Source organism: Notolepis coatsorum, assembly GCF_963971535.1.
Source record: "Notolepis coatsorum genome assembly, chromosome: 19".
NCBI classification, from domain to species: domain Eukaryota; kingdom Metazoa; phylum Chordata; class Actinopteri; order Aulopiformes; family Paralepididae; genus Notolepis; species Notolepis coatsorum.
The window spans coordinates 25,476,982-25,496,562 of NC_140183.1; the positions used below are offsets into that span (position 1 = coordinate 25,476,982).

At 41.7% G+C, this 19,581-nt stretch overlaps 1 protein-coding gene across 1 annotated transcript in view; it reads left to right on the forward strand.

The window, feature by feature from the left end:
• The window catches only part of znf236 (zinc finger protein 236), a gene marked incomplete at its 5' end in the record, with an annotated part of 86,345 nt that overhangs the window by 31,229 nt on the left and 35,535 nt on the right, over positions 1–19,581 (forward strand). The window contains 4 exons of the mRNA XM_084336582.1: positions 5,335–5,487; positions 10,010–10,167; positions 13,862–13,984; positions 14,269–14,457. Coding sequence (XP_084192708.1) covers positions 5,335–5,487; positions 10,010–10,167; positions 13,862–13,984; positions 14,269–14,457 — 623 coding nt within the window. The remainder of the gene's footprint in view (positions 1–5,334; positions 5,488–10,009; positions 10,168–13,861; positions 13,985–14,268; positions 14,458–19,581) is intronic.

The following is a 19,581-nucleotide window of genomic DNA, read 5'->3' on the forward strand; positions in this document are numbered from 1 at the left end:
ATAGGGAGTCAGACTGTCGGACATGTTGGGGCAGGGAGTTCCAGTCTGGGAGCCGAGCAGCTGAACGCTCGGGCACCCATGGTGCTGAGGCGTGAGCTGGGGATGGATAAGAGTCCAGTAGAGGATGAGCGGAGGGTGCGGGAGGGGGTGTATTCCTGGAGGAGGTCAGTGATGTTGTAGATGGGGGCTAGATTGTGGAGGGCTTTGAAGGTGAGTAGTAGGTTTTTGAAGTAGAACCGGTAGTGCACAGGGAGCCAGTGTAATTGAATGAGGACGGGGGTGATGTGGTGCGGGTAATGATCCTGGCAGCAGAGTTTATACGTGACAAATAAAAGCAAACTTGAAACTTGTGAGATCTTATAACCAACTAGAGGATAAAAGAAAATAGTCAAGATAGTAATCAAGATTCAATATTTTATTATAATTTAAAATAAAGTACAATAGAGCTGGCTCATGTTATAACATATAAAACAAATCTGACCTGTATTAACAATAGCTTTAAGTACACTGTCACAGTGAAGCCCCCCTGGTGTGGTTGGTTTGAAATGGAACACGTCCAGATGAATGGGCTGCTTGTGGACACGTCAGCTAGTTTAACCAGAGAATACATTGAGCCTGGTCTTGTTTGACCTAATAGTGAATATTAAAAAGACTTCACTTATAAACATAAAATTGCTTCACCAGGCTACCAGCACCATTTTGTTTTCACTATGAGATTCACTAGAAAAGAAAAAACTTTTTTTCATGCATAGATTTATCAGCTACAACATGAATTCCACTTGGGGAGCATTTACTAGTTGTAAAAGCAGTTTGGCTGAGTGTGGTTGGTTATCGTCTCAAGCCACGAACACCACACTCAGAGCTCAACTTTTGTCTTGACCTTTTCTTTTTTTTACCATGCTGCAAGCTTGTTCAACATCAAGAGCTATCCTAGCATGCTCTGGGCAGCGAATTGCCTCCCACTGTAAATTAATGGAGGTGTAATTGGCTGCTGTGGGGTTTCACCATACGGCAGTCACAAAAACAAGTTCCCTGGAGTATTGACACGTTAATTGATGTCCTGACTTGGACAAACAGGATGACTACCTACCTCTGTGTTAAAACAAGCACACAAACACAACAGAGATGAGTCATAAGCTTCCCCAGATTCTCATCCCCATTATCGCACTTTGTTCTCTGGTGGGATGACCAGAGGACAGAAGGGTCTCTCAAAGGGTAACAGGGAAAGGGGACACATTATTTTTTTAATAATAAATAAAATTTAATAGAAAGGAGACAGACATACACACACCAAACAACCAACCAAATAAAATGACAAGGTATGTAATACGTGAAGCAGAACAGACAATTTACAGTAAAAAGGCTGGGTGACAGTTGCAGGTGTGTGTAAACAACTCTGCGATAAGAGTCCTTAAAAGTAGTGAGGGGGATACTTTTCTCCATGTTCAAAGTCTTTTGCATCTCGTTCCAACTGCTCAGTCAGAGTCAGAGATTTTATTTGCCATGTATGGACAAATCCACATTGAAATACAGGTACAGAGCAAACACTGTGTGTCTACAACTAATCCAAAACAGGAGCAGAGTAGAAACAGTACAGAAAAAAATATGTAAAAACACAGACAGTATAAAAGGACAAATGCTAAAGTTGATATTGACATCCCCTAAAAGTGCATATCATAGTAAAGTGCATAATGCATAGAGGCACAATTTATAGTCAAAGTAAAAAATATAATCAAAGTGCATGATGCACAGACACACAAAAACAGCACTTCCACAACCTGACTAATAACACACCAAAACAAAATAGGATAATATACAAATCTAGCCTTTGGACTTATTCAGGCTGCGCACAGCACTGGGGAAGAAACTCTTAGTAAACCGAGAGGTAGAGCATGTGATAGAGCGGTAGCGTTTGCCCGAGGGGAAGGGGACAAAGAGGCCTGCGGCTGGGTGACCAGAGGGGTCGTTGATAATGCCAGAGGCACGGGAAAGCAGCCTGGCACCATAGATCTCTTCTAGAGCTGGCAGGCTAACCCCGATTGTCTTGCGTGCGAGACGCACAATTCTGTTCAGAGATTTCTTCTCCTGGTCTGTTATGTTACCAAACCATATAGTACAGGAGGAAGTAAGAACGCTCTCAATCACACAGCGATAGAAGTTGTGTATAATCACCCTGTTATTTGTGAACTATTTCAGTTTCCTAAGAAAGAAAAGACGTTGCTGGGACTTTTTAACAATGGTTCTGGTATTGGAGTGCCAGCTCAGGTCATTTGAAATAGTGACCCCAAGAAATTTAAAACTGCTCACCATCTCCACCTCTGAGCCATTTATGGTAATGGCGAGATGGGATACCTTGCTACGTCTAAAATCGATGACTAGCTCCTTCGTTTTGGAAGCATTCAGGGTGAGGTTATTGGTATCACTCCACCTAACTAGGTTCTGCACCTCTGATCTGTAAAATGACTCGTCATTTGAGTTTATACGCCCAATGACCGTGGTATCATCAGCGTACTTTACTATCAGATTGTTATCATAGGAAGCAGTGCAGTCATGAGTGCAGAGAGAGAACAGTAAAGGGCTGAGAATGCAGCCTTGTGGCGAACCAGTACTTAAAACAATTTCATCAGACATATTGTTTCCAATCCTGACTCTTTGCGGTCTCAAAATTAAAAAGCTAAGAATCCATTCACAGACAGCGTCACACCCAGACACTGAAGTTTGTGGATCAGATTAGATGGAATAGGTGTATTAAAAGCAGAGCTATAATCGATAAAAAGCATTCTAACATAGGAGTTTTTCTTATCTAAGTGTTCATACACAGGATTAAGAGCTAAGGAAATAGCATCATCTACTGATCTATTTTTCTTGTAGGCGAACTGCCAGGGATCAAGACAGGTAGGAATCTGACCTTTTATATAATTCAGCACTAGCCGCTCTAAACATTTCATAAAACTGAGGTTAAAGCAATAGGTCTGTAATCATTAAGACAAGTCACGGGTGATTTCTTGGGAACCGGAATGATGGTAGATTCCTTGAAGCTCCTTGGAACAAGGTGGCGCTCCAGTGACATGTTGAAAAGGTCTGTGAGCACAGGGGCAAGCTGCTCAGAGCAGAGTCTGACGGCCCTGGGAGGAATGCCGTCCGGGCCAGTGGCTTTCCTAGCCTTAGTACTGGACAGGCCTTGCTGGGAGCCAAATGTTCTGTTCTCTTCTGTTGTGTTCGGTTCTGGTCTGTCAGCAGTAATCCAAACACATCCTGCACACAGTCAGCATATAAAGCTGGTGTTATTCACCGTCAAATATTAAAAAAATATATAAAAAACTAATAATAATAATTTATATTCTCCTTTGGTTCATTACAATTTACTCAAGCATAGTAACAGACACAATATTTCTGACACTTGGAATACATTCCCTGAGGTCTATAGATGTCCCTAGATACCAAGAACATGCAAGTGAACCTTGTAGAAGTGGAGCAATATTCCATTTACTTGGGTATGTACTTTTAAATTTTCTGAAAATATGGCTAGGGTTAAGAGATCCCTTCAGGGCAAATCTCAGTTGGATCAGGAAGGATTTAGGCAGAGAGTGAGGCCATCAGTTTATATGGTAATTGGTTTCCTGAGCTTTCACAGAGCCCACTAATGGAAAGCTTATACTTGAAATGTTGCTGGACCACAGCTCTGGCGCCTAATTGGTTCAGAGAAAACGTTCAACCTCAGCTTTATGACTCAGTAACGATCCAAAGCAAGAATATGAAACTAACCTGTTTTGATTGAAATGTATACTTTCCTTATGTCCAAAAATATTTATTTCCTTGAGTGTAAATACATAACCAGTCCAACTGGGAATATCCGAAGAAGAATAGTCTTTAGGCACCCAGTCTTAATACTAGAAAGGTGCGCTCAGTAGAGCACAGACGTCCACCAGGTGGCAGCCACCCGTTTATTCTCTAGTAGCCTACGTGTTAGGTGGGGCTTAAGTGTAGGGGGTAGGGCAAACAGACCAATGAAAGCAGATCTCCCGCTTTAATATACTATAGCAGTGTTGGGCAAGTTGCTTTCAAGATGTAATATATTATATATTACTAGTCACTTTAATTTGAGAGTAATGAGTTATGTTACTCAATCTTCCATTTACTTAGGTATGTATTTTAGGCGGATTTTCAGAAAATAGGGCTCCGGGCTTAAGAGGTTAAGAGAGTAAGAAATGAGACTGCCTCCGTCCAGTTCAGCACCACGGACAGTGCTCTGGTGTGTGCCTTGGTGTGTGTCTTGAGGGAGCAACATGGTAGAGAGTGATGAGAACAAGAGAGAGAGACAGAGAGAGAGCTGCTGGCGCACTGGAGATGATTAAGCAGGTTACCATGGCCAGATTGCCACAATTATTTTCACCGGACATTTCCGGAGAGATTTAAATATGTCAGACTTCAACAGACCTTGAAGGCCTTGATTAGGCCTCATCAGAGCATTAGGCCTCATCATTATGAAATACCCTAATTTCAGTCCCACATTGAGACTTCACAAAGAACTTACCAAGGCATCTCAGCCATTAAATTCAGCAACAGGAAATTATTCAGGGGATATTTCTTTAGTGGAGGAACGGTAACGTGCGTTACTTGACATAGTAACTCTAAAAATATTACATAAATCCCATTTGCAACGTGTTATAATACTGCATTACTGCTAAAAGTAATACAGTATATTACTGTAATGGTGTTACATTTGTACACACTGAGTACTATTATGTACTATACACATTGTGATTATCACTAAAGCCAACACTCGACATTTCGTTTCACTCGCATTTGCGACTAAAAGAGCGAACCGGAAAGATTATATAGGAACACACATGATGACCAAAGCTAACGTTAGCTAGGTACCAAAAGAGTTATAACTAATTCAGCAGCCGTAAAGAGGTTTCGTTTTCAAACAGTAGGGAGGGGAGGTGCTCTCTCTCTCTCTCTCTCTCTCTCTCTCTCTCTCTCTCTCTCTCTCTCTCTCTCTCTCTCTCTCTCTCTCTCTCTCTCTCTCTCTCTCTCTCTCTCTCTCTCTCTCTCTCTCTCTCTCTCTCTCTCTCTCCTCTCTCTCATTTTCCATTATGTACTATACACACTGAGTACTACTATGCACTATACACACTGAGTACTACTATGCACTATACACACTGAGTACTACTATATACTATACACACTGAGTACAACTGGTGGAGATAATAAGAAGATTTTACTCTAGAATGGAGGGGAAAGGGTTAACACATGGCAACATGCCTACTGGCTTTCATTATACTATGTTGAACTCTGCAATCAAAATCCCTTTGCGTCTCTCCTTGACAGGCCAAGACTTGCTTCCCCAGCACAGCGCCCCTGGTGGTGCTGAGATGAACGGCAGCATCAGACTGACGCCCCTGACCACCCAGACTTCCAACGCCACGCTGACCATCAACCATGACCAGCTTCTACCTCAAAGCCCCATCACTGGCATGACAGGTTATGACAGGCAGCACTGGTCTGCATGCATGTTCAGTGTGTGTGTGTGTGGTGTGTGTGTGCGTGTGCGTGTGTGTGTGTGTGTGTGTGTGTGTGTGTGTGTGTGTGGACTGCAGGTATTACCTACTAAGTACAATCTGTCCACCTGGTATCCTCACATTCACAGTCTATTCTGTTTAAACCATCAGGATTCACAACAACACCTAGAATCCATTTCACACATAACAAATGGATGTAATGCATACAAACACCTGTACATAGCTCGTCATGAGCGTATATTGTGTCTGATGCGGTACAACACATCTTACCATCTAGTGCAGCAATGTACAAGCATACTAGAGTGCTACCAGAATGGTTCGGTTGTACCAATGATGTCTTTGCTAACATCCCAAATACACCTGATGTTGTTTTTGTTGACACCAGCCACAAGGAGGTGCTAATCTTAGAAGTAGGCTGTGCATTTGACCTGTACATGGACCAGGCTTTCCAGGACAAGTATATAAAATACCAACCATTGCTCGATGTGATAACCAGCCTTGGGTACAAGTGTATATATATAGTATATTTGTATTCGGAAGTCTTGGCCATGTATATAAATGCACCATGAGCGGTCTGAGAATTGCTGCTATGTCAAAGAGAAAAGCCAAACAAATTGCCAAATATTGCTCTGTCTCAGCTATTATTGGCAGCTTAGCCACGTGGAGAAGGAGGCGCTATCTGTACCCTTAAGTGTTCACCCTCTTGAGGCAGATGCTGTATGTTATTGTGCTGTCTACCTAATTATGTTGGATACTTCTATCTCCTCGTCACTTAAGCACAAAATAGAAAAGGTGGGCCTCTTAACTCATTGAGCGCCAAAAACGAGATATCTCGTTTTTGAAAGTCAGCAGTTGAGTGACTGCTCAACTGAGTGATTATTATTATTCTAAACAGTCACACGGACCTTGGTGTGTGTTCTATGGACCTCGGAGTATGTTCGAATTGAAATGACGATCGAATCCCGACAGGTGGTAGTATCGCCTACCTTTTGAAATGGGCTACTTTAGTGTGGGGCCACCCCACGCCGCAGCCGAGAGCACTCAAAGCACTAGAGAGCGAGCAGCAGTGAGTAGAGCTATGGAGACAATAGTATGGCTATGGCAATCGCGACTTGTGGAGACTATTATGAAGAGGACAAAACGATCACACTTAAGGATGATAACATGCGTTTTCACCAGACTACACCGGACTCAGCACCTCTGGTAAATCATAAAAATACTATAGTCAAACCGCAGAGGAGGCAACATCATCTGTCGCCTAGAGCGAACTATTGGAGATCATTATGAAGAGGACAAACGGTGACAATCCATCCATCGTAATTTTGGTGGACCTGCTGACAAAGGTAACGTCTATTTTACCGAACCCCATCATAAAACATGCCTTTGTAATTATCCCAGCGATGGAAAACGACCCCCCCTTGGTGGCAGAAACATTCCATATATGGTCGTGTTTACTTTTGTACCTTCATGTTTTTCCCTGTTGGAGTATAAATAGTGCCTGCCAAATGAGCCATACTATTGTCTCCATAGCTATAATATAGAATATACGATGGGTCTGCAAACATCGTGAAAATGGACAAAAAAGCGGGCTCCAGGGAGTAAAGATGGAAAAACAGCGTGGCAGTCAAAGAGTTAATATCCGCCAGCAGCTGTGGATGCCTTGGGGACAGACACCGGCACTAGGACACAGGAGACATGACATGAATATTGCTCCACAGTTCACAGATGAAGGGTCATCAACCATCTAAGCTAGTTAGCTAATTTAGCTAATAAAGTTAACATTAGTGGAATTAGGTTCAGCAATTTTGTGTCTCATTTGTTATTTTTAAATTGTTGTATCTCATCAGATGCAAAAAATTATAATAATTATGTCGGCCATCAGCCGGCCTGCTCTCTAGTATCAGTATATATCGGCCACTCATTCAAAAACGATTCTGTCACGTGGAATGTGTTAGTTGCTTACACAATGTTGGATTATGTAATTGGTTGGTCATGACTCATTGTGGAACAAAATATAAATCGCGGGAAGTCTGTTGTTAGATGCCATTTGTCAAAAGGTTAATAAAATTTTCAAGCAATCAATCAATCAATCCAATAACACACGCTCACTTCACTGTTAGACGGTATGCTTTGAAGCAGCTCGGAGGTGCATGCCATCTAAGAATGAAGTGAGCGTGTGTTATTGGATTGATTGATTGATTGATTGATTGAAAATGTTATTAATGTCCGCCTTGTTTCGAACTGGTTATGCTTAGGCCCTCTTTCGAAGTCGCCCTCTTTCGAAGTCGGTTATGCTTAGAGTTTGGAATCAGGGCTGGTGGTCTATCGCCCTGCTCTAAAGATAAACTCTAGTCTAAGCATAACCGACTTCAAAAGAGGGCCTAAGCATAACCAGTTCGAAACAAGGCGGACATTAATAAAATGTTCAATCAATCAATCAATCATTCCAATAACACACGCTCACTTCATTCTTAGATGGCATGCCTTGAAACAGCGCACCTCCGAGCTGCTTCTACACACGAAGGCAACTTCTCTTCTTTTTTTTGGAACTACTTTTTCGGCGGATGATTTTTTCAATAAATCTTCAATTAATGTGTGTTTATTGTATAGCAATAAGGTTGGATGAATGCGCCAATTGTATAAAAGACATTACACCACGTGCAGTTGTGCGTTATGAGAATTAGAGCATGCCTAGAGGGGTCTAACGACCACCCCTAGGCATGCTCTAATTCTCATAACGCACTCCTGCGCGTGATGTAATGCTTAAAAACAACAGCTTTGCTAATGCATGGTGACACATCCGTCAGTTCCAAAAGTTCATCCTCTCCAAACGGAGACAAATCTGGCGGAGATGGATTTATCATCAGCCCTGTCCAACAAACAAATCGAAAATGAATTAACCGAATCGAAAATGTATTAAAAACAGGCGTAGATGTACAGACACAATGGATCAATGTAGCCAGGCCCTCGGAGCCGGGAATAATATAGAAACAAATCGAATATGTATATCAAATATATCTAATCGATTCTTAAAATCCCAAGGTCGATCTTTTCATCTACTTTTTCAGTGGATGTGTTCACTAAATAGTATTTCTAGTTCACCTCCCGTCCTGCAGACGTCTCTAGGTCGCCTTGCTCTGAGTTTCTGCTGAACTACTATGGAAACAATTGTATGAATACAGGTTTTAATTGTATGAATCAAGATCATTATTTTAGAACATCCATCTGAATGTTTTTCCAGTTCCTGCACCTTGGTTGAAGGACGACTTTGCGACACATGAACTACTACAGAGCTAAATTGTATCTTTTGACAACAATGGCAGATGCTGGCCCCCTGAAACCAGCGCCTTCAAGCCTCACTGAATCAATATTACCTTTAATTGATGAATCCAAATAAATTTTTATTGGGTAATCAGTGCTAATACCCAGCCCTCAACTCAGCTGGAAAACATGCCCACTGTAGAGCAGTCAGAGTCAATCAGAGCAACAATACCATTGTTGTTTATGTTGAGACGCAGCCTTCCATACACAGTATGTTAACACATTCCCCGCCATTGGTTATACCCATCAATATACCCAGTCTGCCAGCACTGTAAGCCTATGGAGATGTTTACCTTCTTTGCAGGGCTATAACTTTTTAAATTGTATTGCTATATTGACATTACTATGGCCCATTCAACATCGATTATCTATCGTTCAGGATGTGGGAACGTTATACTTTTTCATTCATACATTCATACAAAAATACCTTCTAGAATATAAGTATGTTTTTATCGTTTTCTGCAGTAATTCCTAGAACGTGAGTTATAGGCCTAAACGCATATATAGATTATCGATTGGCGTTTCTTCCCTATACACGCTATATTAAAAAATTCAACTGTATATGATCGGTATACGTTATGCTTCATCATGCGTGGAGGAAAGGGGGGGGGGTCGTTTATAATTCCCCGATCATCAGTAAATGATTTATGTAGGTTGGGTGATATATTGATCAGATGGTTTGCAAACAAGGAAACTCACAATTGGGTTGAAAATAACGTTATATTCCTCTTACTGTGGGTCAAAGAGACTGGCGGTGAAAGATCCCATGTATACGACGCCGATCGCCTAGGTCCATTTCCGGTTTGTATGTCGCAATAAACGCCGAAATCATATCGATTATTAAGTTTAGAAAGCGATCCATTATGTACATTGTGTCTGTCAGGAGTCATGCAACGATATCTGACGGCCGGATGAGTTTAATCGACGCACATCAGCCATATCCTGTAGGTGAGTGTAACTCGCCCGACCATCCACCAGGCGGCGGTATTGAGCCATCGTTGCCGTCACCTATAGGGTCCAGCTGCAGCGTCGCGGCTGTATATATGAATTATGAATGCCATGGCGAAAAAATGAAATATTGATCTCAATAACGCTGTGCAGCGAGGTCTGGCGGGGAAAGTGTTAATAATGTCCCACCCTCCTCTTCTCTCTGGCCTATCCAGTCACCGGCCTGCCGCCTAGCACCAGCCTATCACACACGGCTATGACCCAGAGCCTTGTGATGTCGCAGGGAGGTGTGGCCAGTGACGGCAGTGTGACCCTAACCCTGGCAGATGCACATGGCATGTTGGACGGGGTCACTCTGAACCTCAACACACAGGTAAGTAAAACATGTGCAAATTCACACACGCATACATACGCACACACACACACACACACACACACACACACACACACACACACACACACACACACACACACACACACACACACACACACACACACACGCATACATACATACATGCACGCATACACACACATACATACATACATACATACATACATACATACATACATACATACATACATACATACATACATACATACATACATACATACATACCGTAATTCCTCTAATAGTAACCGGTATTCAATTAAAAACCGGGTCTCTATTAATGACCGGGTGCGCTGTTGAGCTAAGCAATTATAAGCCGGCCTCCTAATACAAGCCGGGTATATTTTGTTATTGTTGTTATATGCTGGCCTGGCTGTGCAGTAAATACCATATAATGGTATGGTGTTAATGTTTACCAAGAGAGTAAGCCTACCTCAGAATTGTATAAAACTAAGTTATTATTATTATACCAGTATTGTGATTGCACTATTTAACTTTATTTAACTTTTTTTGACCACCTGTAATTGCACTGTTTACTACCGTATTTCATACAGTACTTGGTTTCAATAAATGAACCCAGTACATTTTACTGGGTTCAAACTGACACAAAATGTTGATTTATTCATTATGATCCGTTTGAAAATTAGAAATATAGGCCTCTCTCTTATACATGCCTCCTCCTAATACAAGCCTGGTATCCGCTACAGTTGAAACAAATACAAGCCGGGGTTACTATTAGAGGAATTACGGTACATACATACATACATACATGCACATGCATAGACATATACACACACATGCATACACATACACACACACACACACACACACACACATACATACATGCACATGCATACACATATACACACACATGCATACACATACACACACACATACATACATGCACATGCATACACATATACACACATGCATACACACACACATACATACATGCACATACATACACACACACACATGCATACACATACATACACACACACACACACACAAATGCACGCATGCACACACACACATTATGCATACATACACACACATTTTTTATTACGGTATTTAATTGAATATCACTTAAGTTATATATACACAAGATTGAAAGATTGAAGATTTGGCGGCATGGTGGTGCAGTGGTTAGCACTGTTGCCTCACAGCAAGAAGACTTGTTCTACACACCTACACACCAGAGACGGGCACTCGGGCATAGCCGCGAGAACTAGGGGTGCTAAGGGAGCTGCCACCCCCACCCTCACGGCACAAACAGATATTTTTTATTATGGTTTATCTTTTTTTATTAGAAGAATTTATGCAAATGTATACATTCCAGTTATACTTTCAAATTATACATCTTCCATTTCATTCCAACAAACATACATATAATACACATAAATAAAAAAATATATATAATTACAATTAAATTAATTAATTAAAAACATAAATACAGATGTGACAGAAAAAACTATGCACAAAGAAATTAAGTAAAATTAAAAGAAATAATAAGAAAATAATAATAAGAACGAACGGATATTGATGCAAAATAAATCTGTCACATTATTATAATAGTTTGGTGTGTTGCGTGGTTGGCACAGCACCCCCTACTCAAAACTTCCCGCTGCTATGCACTCGAGTCTGTGACTTGGACTCGAGTCGCACTTAAAGTAAGTTGCACACACAGTGACCTGAGATGAGACTTGACTTGGACTCATCCTCAAAAGACTTGAGACTTGAGATTTGGGACCCGTGAAATATGTAAGAGAATGGCACAGCCTGAATAAATTAAACATATTTTGCCTGCTTTGACCACACGCTTACACAGGAGAGCCTGTCAACTGGCAAATATCCTTTTCATTAATGTTTTGGTTGTTTTTCTAATATAACAGTCCAGTAACCACACACTATATTTATAAATACTTACTTACTTACTTACTTACTTACTTACTTACTTACTTACTTACTTACTTACTTACTTACTTACTTACTTACTTACTTACTTACTTACTTACTTACTTACTTACTTACTTACTTACTTACTTACTTACTTACTTACTTACTTACTTACTTACTTACTTACTTACTTACTTACTTACTTACTTACTTACTTACTTACTTACTTACTTACTATACCACTGGTGGTCCTATTAACACATATTGAAAACCTATTTAGTCTATGAAGTGTAGGCTACATACTGCATCAACATCTGACTTGGATGATCTGACACTGGATTTACTACAATATTACTCTAATCAGATCATTGATGTAGCAGCTTGTTTGTCCTCTAACGTTGTATTGGTTGCCATGTGTTTTGTAGTGATATGCCTTAAGGTGAATTCATTAAATAGAATTTTGCCGGTGAATTCGATTTTGGCTTTTGTTATTTATTCAGGATATAATCATATTTGAGAAGCATAAGGGAGAAAGCAAATACGGGTGGATAAATCAGTCCTGTAATTGAGCTTTATGCACCAGTCTCTCTCTACCTGAACCCAACCTCATTCAACACCAGTCTCTCTCTACCTGAACCCAACCTCATTCAACACCAGTCTCTCTCTACCTGAACCCAACCTCATTCAACACCAGTCTCTCTCTACCTGAACCCAACCTCATTCAACACCAGTCTCTCTCTACCTGAACCCAACCTCATTCAACACCAGTCTCTCTACCTGAACCCAACCTCATTCAACACCAGTGTCTCTCTACCTGAACCCAACCTCATTCAACACCAGTCTCTCTCTACCTGAACCCAACCTCATTCAACACCAGTCTCTCTCTACCTGAACCCAACCTCATTCAACACCAGTCTCTCTCTACCTGAACCCAACCTCATTCAACACCAGTCTCTCTCTACCTACCTATACTATTTTATTTCATACTTATCTTGTCTAGCACAGTCTCTGGAGCGTAACAGTAAGAAGCATTTTGTATAAAAGTATTCTGTACTTCTGTATGACAACTATTAATGACACTTGAAACTTGAAACTGAACCCAACCTCATTCAACACCAGTCTCTCTCTACCTGAACCCAGCTTCATGCAACAGTGTGCTGCCACAGTATTATTAGTATAGCATATACTAGTATATATACAGTATATCTCCTATTGGAGAAGGCAAATCATATGTAGCCCTTCATATTAAAGCTGTTTGCTAGGCTACATGTTCATATCAAGGTAACAGCAGATAAAGGCAACAATGGTAGTTAACTACAGAATAACAAATAGCAAATCAAAGCTATCTTTTTTCCATATTGCAGTGCAGTATTATATTTATATTTAGTATTTTAGTGACCTTATCAATACCTTAATATAGATAAAACAAACAAAATAATTTCTGAAATAATAATAGATAAATTAGAGATAATCAATATGCAAAAAAAGTGCATTCTCTAGAAATAACCATGATGCACAGCGGTTATTTATAACCTGATGCACAGCGGACTTATTATTCTAAAAAGAGACCTGAGACTTGACTTGTGCCCTAAGGACTTGAGACTTGACTTCAACTCTAACTCAAACACTTGATTTGGACACACACACACACACACACACACACACACACACACACACACACACACACACACACACACACACACACACACACACACACACACACACACACACACACACACAAATGCCCCTCAAGGACAGTTCCTAGAGTGTGTTTGCTCCCCAGGGTCAGGCGTTTCCTGCTGTACTGAATGAACAGGGTCTGCAGGGATCACTCTCTAACCAGCAGGTCATACTGGTCAGCCACCACCCTCAGACCACCATCATAGCTCCTGATAATGGATACACGGTTAGTCTGTCCAACCCTAACCCCAACCCCAACCCCAACCCCAACCCCAACCCTAACCCCAGACCACCACCACAGCTCCTGATAATGGAGTGTGTGCGTGTGCATGCATGTGTGTGTGTGTAGTGAGTGATTCATACAATCATACAAGCAACTGTAAAATGTGTGCAGTTTTGTGTGCAGTGTATAATTGTGTTTGCTGATATATGGTTTATATAATTATGTATGTGTGCGCATGTTTTGTGTGTGTATGTGTGTATGTGTGTGTTTGTGTGTGTGTTTACCAGCTGTCCGAGGAGGTGGGCGTGAAGGACGGACAGATGGATGCTCAGTCACGGAACCAATGTTACTACTGCAGCCAGGTGTGCCAGAATGCCAACACGCTGCGACGGCACTGCCGACAGGCTCACGGCAAGGACCGCTGCCACGTCTGCAGACTCTGCGGCAAGGCCTTCAAGAGAGCCACTCACTTAAAGGTACAGTGCACCTAGAGCCAGAGAAACGAGTGGCTGCATGTCTCTCAGTCAGCTGTTGAATGTTCTGGCTGTGTGGCGGAGCTGAGTTGGGAGATACCTGGCCTGCAGTGGGACAGATCCAACATGGCGCAACCTAACTTGAGTGTAGTCTTTTGAGAGGATAGACCCCAGGGCTTTCGATGGGCTTTCGCATTTAAAAAAAAACTACACTTCCCAGCTCACACCAGCCCCTGTCAATCATCTGACTTCTTTTTCAGTTATTTTTTTCCTCTTTATTTTCAGGATCATATCTCCCGGGTGGACAAACCTGAACGGTATTGCCATAAATCAGAACGCAGTTAGTTTCTCTACCTTTCTGTGAACGTCTAGCAACAAACGGCGTTGCAATCTGATGAAAAATGGCGGGAAAGAATTTACATTATAAAAAAGTAATTGTACTTACAGTAGATTTCATTCACGCTTTGTGAATCACTTTAATCTAATGTTCATTTGATTACATCTGCTCCCATCTTGTATTGACAATGAATTTTGCAGCAGAAAAAGAAATGAAAATGTGTATATACAGTATATATACACCAAGTGTGATGGTGCTTTGTCTTCGCTGTACAAGTCAACCTCTGCCTAGAGAGAGAGAGAGAGAGAGAGAGAGAGAGAGAGAGAGAGAGAGAGAGAGAGAGAGGAGAGAGAGAGAGGAGAGAGAGAGAGAGAGAGAGAGAGAGAGAGAGAGAGAGAGAGAGAGAGAGAGAGAGAGAGAGAGAGAGAGAGAGAGAGAGGAGAGAGAGGAGAGAGAGAGAGAGAGAGAGAGAGAGGAGAGAGAGGAGAGAGAGAGAGAGAGAGAGGAGAAGAGAGAGAGGAGAGAGAGGGGGGGGGAGGGAGAGAGAGGGGGTGAGATAGAGATGGAGAGAGAGAAAGAGAGAGAGAGAGAGGGAAGGGAGGGGAGAGAGAAAAAGAGAGGAGATTGTTACACTGGTTTAGTACGTCCTCTTCATTGTTCTATGGACACAGGTTATCATCTGAAGAGACTTTTTAGACTCACTCACTCACTCACTCACTCACTCACTCACTCACTCACTCACTCACTCACTGTTCTACACCTAAACATTGTGCAGAACATACCAACAGGTGTGTGTGTGTGTGTGTGTGTGTGTGTGTGTGTGTGTGTGTGTGTGTGTGTGTGTGTGTGTGTGTGTGTGTGTGTGTGTGTGTGTGTGTGAGCAGCACACTGAGCCCCTTCGGCAGCGCAGCACGTTCTGGTTCTGGCCCGGTGCTGCTGCTGACGTCTGCTGCTGTTCTGTTTGCTGAAGCGTCCTTCTTTCAATCAGGGGATTGAAACGCTCCGCTTGAATCCCATCTGGAACCGTTTTAAAGCTCATTCAGTGCTAATAGAAAGCTCTAACGCTGTCTCTGTTATCCCTACACTCTCACACAGTGACACACTCACACACGCACACGCACACACACACACTCACACACACACACACACACACACACACTCACACACACACTCACACACACACGCGCACACACACACACACACACTCACACACACACACTCTCACACACACACACACACACACACACACACACACACACACACACACACACACACACACACACACACACATGCACACACACACACACACACACTCACACACACATGCACACACACACCCCGTGGAACACAGAATTGAGTACAAGGTGTCCCTCCTCACTCACCAGTGCGTACACGGTGGTGCCCCTGCCTATCTCAAGGAACTCCTCACCCCCCAGTCCTCCTCACGTTCCCTCCGCTCCGCACAGCCTACCTCCTCAAAGCCCCCAGGACTAAGCTGCACTCCATGGGCGATCGCGCCTTCTGCTCCGCCGCACCCAGACTTTGGAATGCTCTCCCCATCCACCTGAGAGCAACCACAATCCGTCGAGGTTTTTAAAAGGGGCCTAAAAACATTTCTTTTTAACAAGGCTTTTGCCTGAATTTTCTTTTACTTTTATTTTTACTTCTATTCATTTTACTATTATTTTTATTTTATTTTACTCTTAGGTTCTTCCATTTCACTGGTTGTTAGTCTTTTTAATTGTTTTATTAATTTTAAATTGTTTTATTCATTTAACTTTTGTCTTTATCTCCTGTAGCACTCTGAGATTCTCACGAATGTAGAGCGCGGTACAAATTGAATCCATCATCATCATCATCATCACACACACACACTCACACACTCACACACACACACACACACACACACACACACACACACACACACACACACACACACACACACACACAACACACACATACACACTCCCTAGGTAGGCAGTGTTCCTGGCTCCAGAAAGCACAACTCATTTATTTATTAAAGCTAATTCATTGTTTAATGTCCCACCTGTGACATCACAAAGAGCAATATTTCTCCAAGGAGATTAATACAAGTATACAGTATATCAAAAGATGATGTCACCTTTAACTAGGGATGCTCGATATTGGCTTTTTTACCTATACCGATATTGTCCAAACTCTTAATTTCCGATACCGATATCAACCGATACCGATATATGCAGGGTTTCCCCCCCAAAAAAATTTAATAATTTCAGGTAATTAACATTACATATCTCTTGTTGTGGAATTAACACAACATTATGCATACTTTTGACAATAAATAAAATCAGAATTTGTTCTTACTTGCTTGCCTGGGTAAATAAAGGTTATAGAAATGTTAAAATAATAATATTTTTTTTTTCTTTTTGAAAACCGATACCGATATTTTCCGATATCACATTTTAATGCCGATATCGGCCGATAATATCGGTAGGCCGATAATATCGGACATCCCTACCTTTAACCTTTTACTATTATAAGATGTGTTATAGATAACAACTTAACAGTGTGTGTTATACTATATTATAGTATATAACTATAAGTGAATATAGTTAACTTAACCCTTTCTCTGCCACGCTTATGTACATCCTTATACCATCCTCTGCCAGCTCTATTTGTCTATGGAGAAGTTCCCCTTCTTTGCAGGGCTATAACTTTTTAAATTGTATTGCTAAATTGACATTACTATGGCCCATTCAACGTCAATTATCTATCGTTTAGGATGTAGCAACGTTCTACTTTTTCATTCACATATTCATACTAAAATATGGTCTAAAGTATAAATATGTTTTTATCGTTTTCTGCAGCATTCTCCAGAACGTGATTTATAGCCCTAAATGCATTATATTGATGATTGTATACAGTTTGATAGCGATCGGCGCCAGATAAAAAAAATTCAAATGTACGTGCTTCTAGAAGTTACTACTTATCATCTGATGTTGACCGGATGGGGGGGGGGGGGTCGTTTATAATTCCGTGGCCAACGTTAGATGATTCATGTAGTGTGGGTGATATGATCATCAGAGCAGTTTGTATCGAACATGGTAATAATAAACGCTGAAACTTACCCCAGTCTCCTCGGGCCGTTGGGCGATGAGCGTGGAGCAAAAAGATTGCTATTATGGGATGTTGAAATATGCGATCCATTTCCAGGTTGTATAATAGTATATACGTCCAAATCATGTTGTTTATCAAGTTATTGGCAACGGATCGCTATCCATTGTGTCGAGCTCGAGTCCACTCGCCGGACCGAATATGGATGAGCACCAGTTTCCGTTTCCGGTTTGCTGTTTGGGCGATCCGCCGATCCGCCACCAGATGGCGCTCTTGAACCGTTGGAGAGTTGAGAGGAGATCAACAGGGGATCTCAAGACTCTGCGGGTGAAATATGATTGCCATCACAGATTTTTGAAATATTGATCTCAATGACGTGTTACGGCGCCATTGGCAGATTACGCATGGCGGGGAATGACGTGTTACGGCGTCCTTTGGCGATTAAAGGGTTAAGATACTGTTAAATTGTTAAACAGTAACACATAAAAGTAATAGTATACATTAACGTTTCTGCCTTTTTATTTGTTTATTTATTTATGGCCGCCGTTTGATTGACACACTACTTGACCTATTACATGCTTCCAATCTCGGGTTATAAGACCAAACAGCCAACGAGCATCAGTTTAGAAAAAGTTACCACCTCTGGTTTCGCCTCTCAATGACCGGACAAATCACCACTGACGCTGAAAATGATTGACCGTTTGTGTAGCCAATGAAATTCTGAAAAGAATGACATCTTACTTGAGTTGGTTTTCTGAGACCGAGAAGCGGTAAACGCGCACTGTACAAGAATGAATGTGGCCTATCTCATCGGAGTGCAAATTAATCTATCTAATTAGATCTGTGATCTAATCTGTTGTTGATCTGTTGTTGTGTGAGAAGGGGGTGAGAACGGGTGGGGGTGGTGTATGTGACAAGAGATTAGTGGGGGAGGGGGAGAGGGGACTGAGGTAGTGTTCTCATACATTTTTGGAAAAACGCCTAAACATACCATTACATAAAGATGTGTAAAACACAAATTCTTTGTGACACACACACACACATGCACACCCTCGAGAAAACACACTGGCAGACTATAATGTAGAGGAAGATTAATTCAGGGCAATAAAAATGTTGTGATCTTTTGATAAATTGTCAGTAGTATTAGTATCTGTCTGAGTAACTGTCCAAAAGAAATTCCCTGTCCCCTATAGATTACATTTGTGTGAGGATGGATGGATGGAGGGAGAGAAGGAGGGGGGGTTGGTCAGTGGGGACATATGAAAGAACAACGGGGGAATAGTGTGGGTGTGTTGTCCATTTGTAACTGTATCACTACGCTTTTCAATCTCTGCCTATTTCACTTTTTAAAACGAGTCGGCTTCCTCTGCTTCCTCCATCCACCCAGAGACTGACGGCCACATCCACCCAGCCCCTGCCAGATAGTGTGGATCTTCCTCTCTCCCATTAATAAACACTGAGATAAAATACCAAAGAGCGTTATAGGTAGAATCTGTACAGCGAGCCATGTTGGACTTTTTGATGCAATCCACATTGCTGTGTGTGTGTGTGTGTGTGTGTGTGTGTGTGTGTGTGTGTGTGTGTGTGTGTGTGTGTGTGTGTGTGTGTGTGCATGTGTGTGCGTGTGCATGCGTGTGCATGTGTGTGCGAAAGTGAGTTTGTCTGTGTCCATCTATCCATGTGTTCTGAACCTTTCT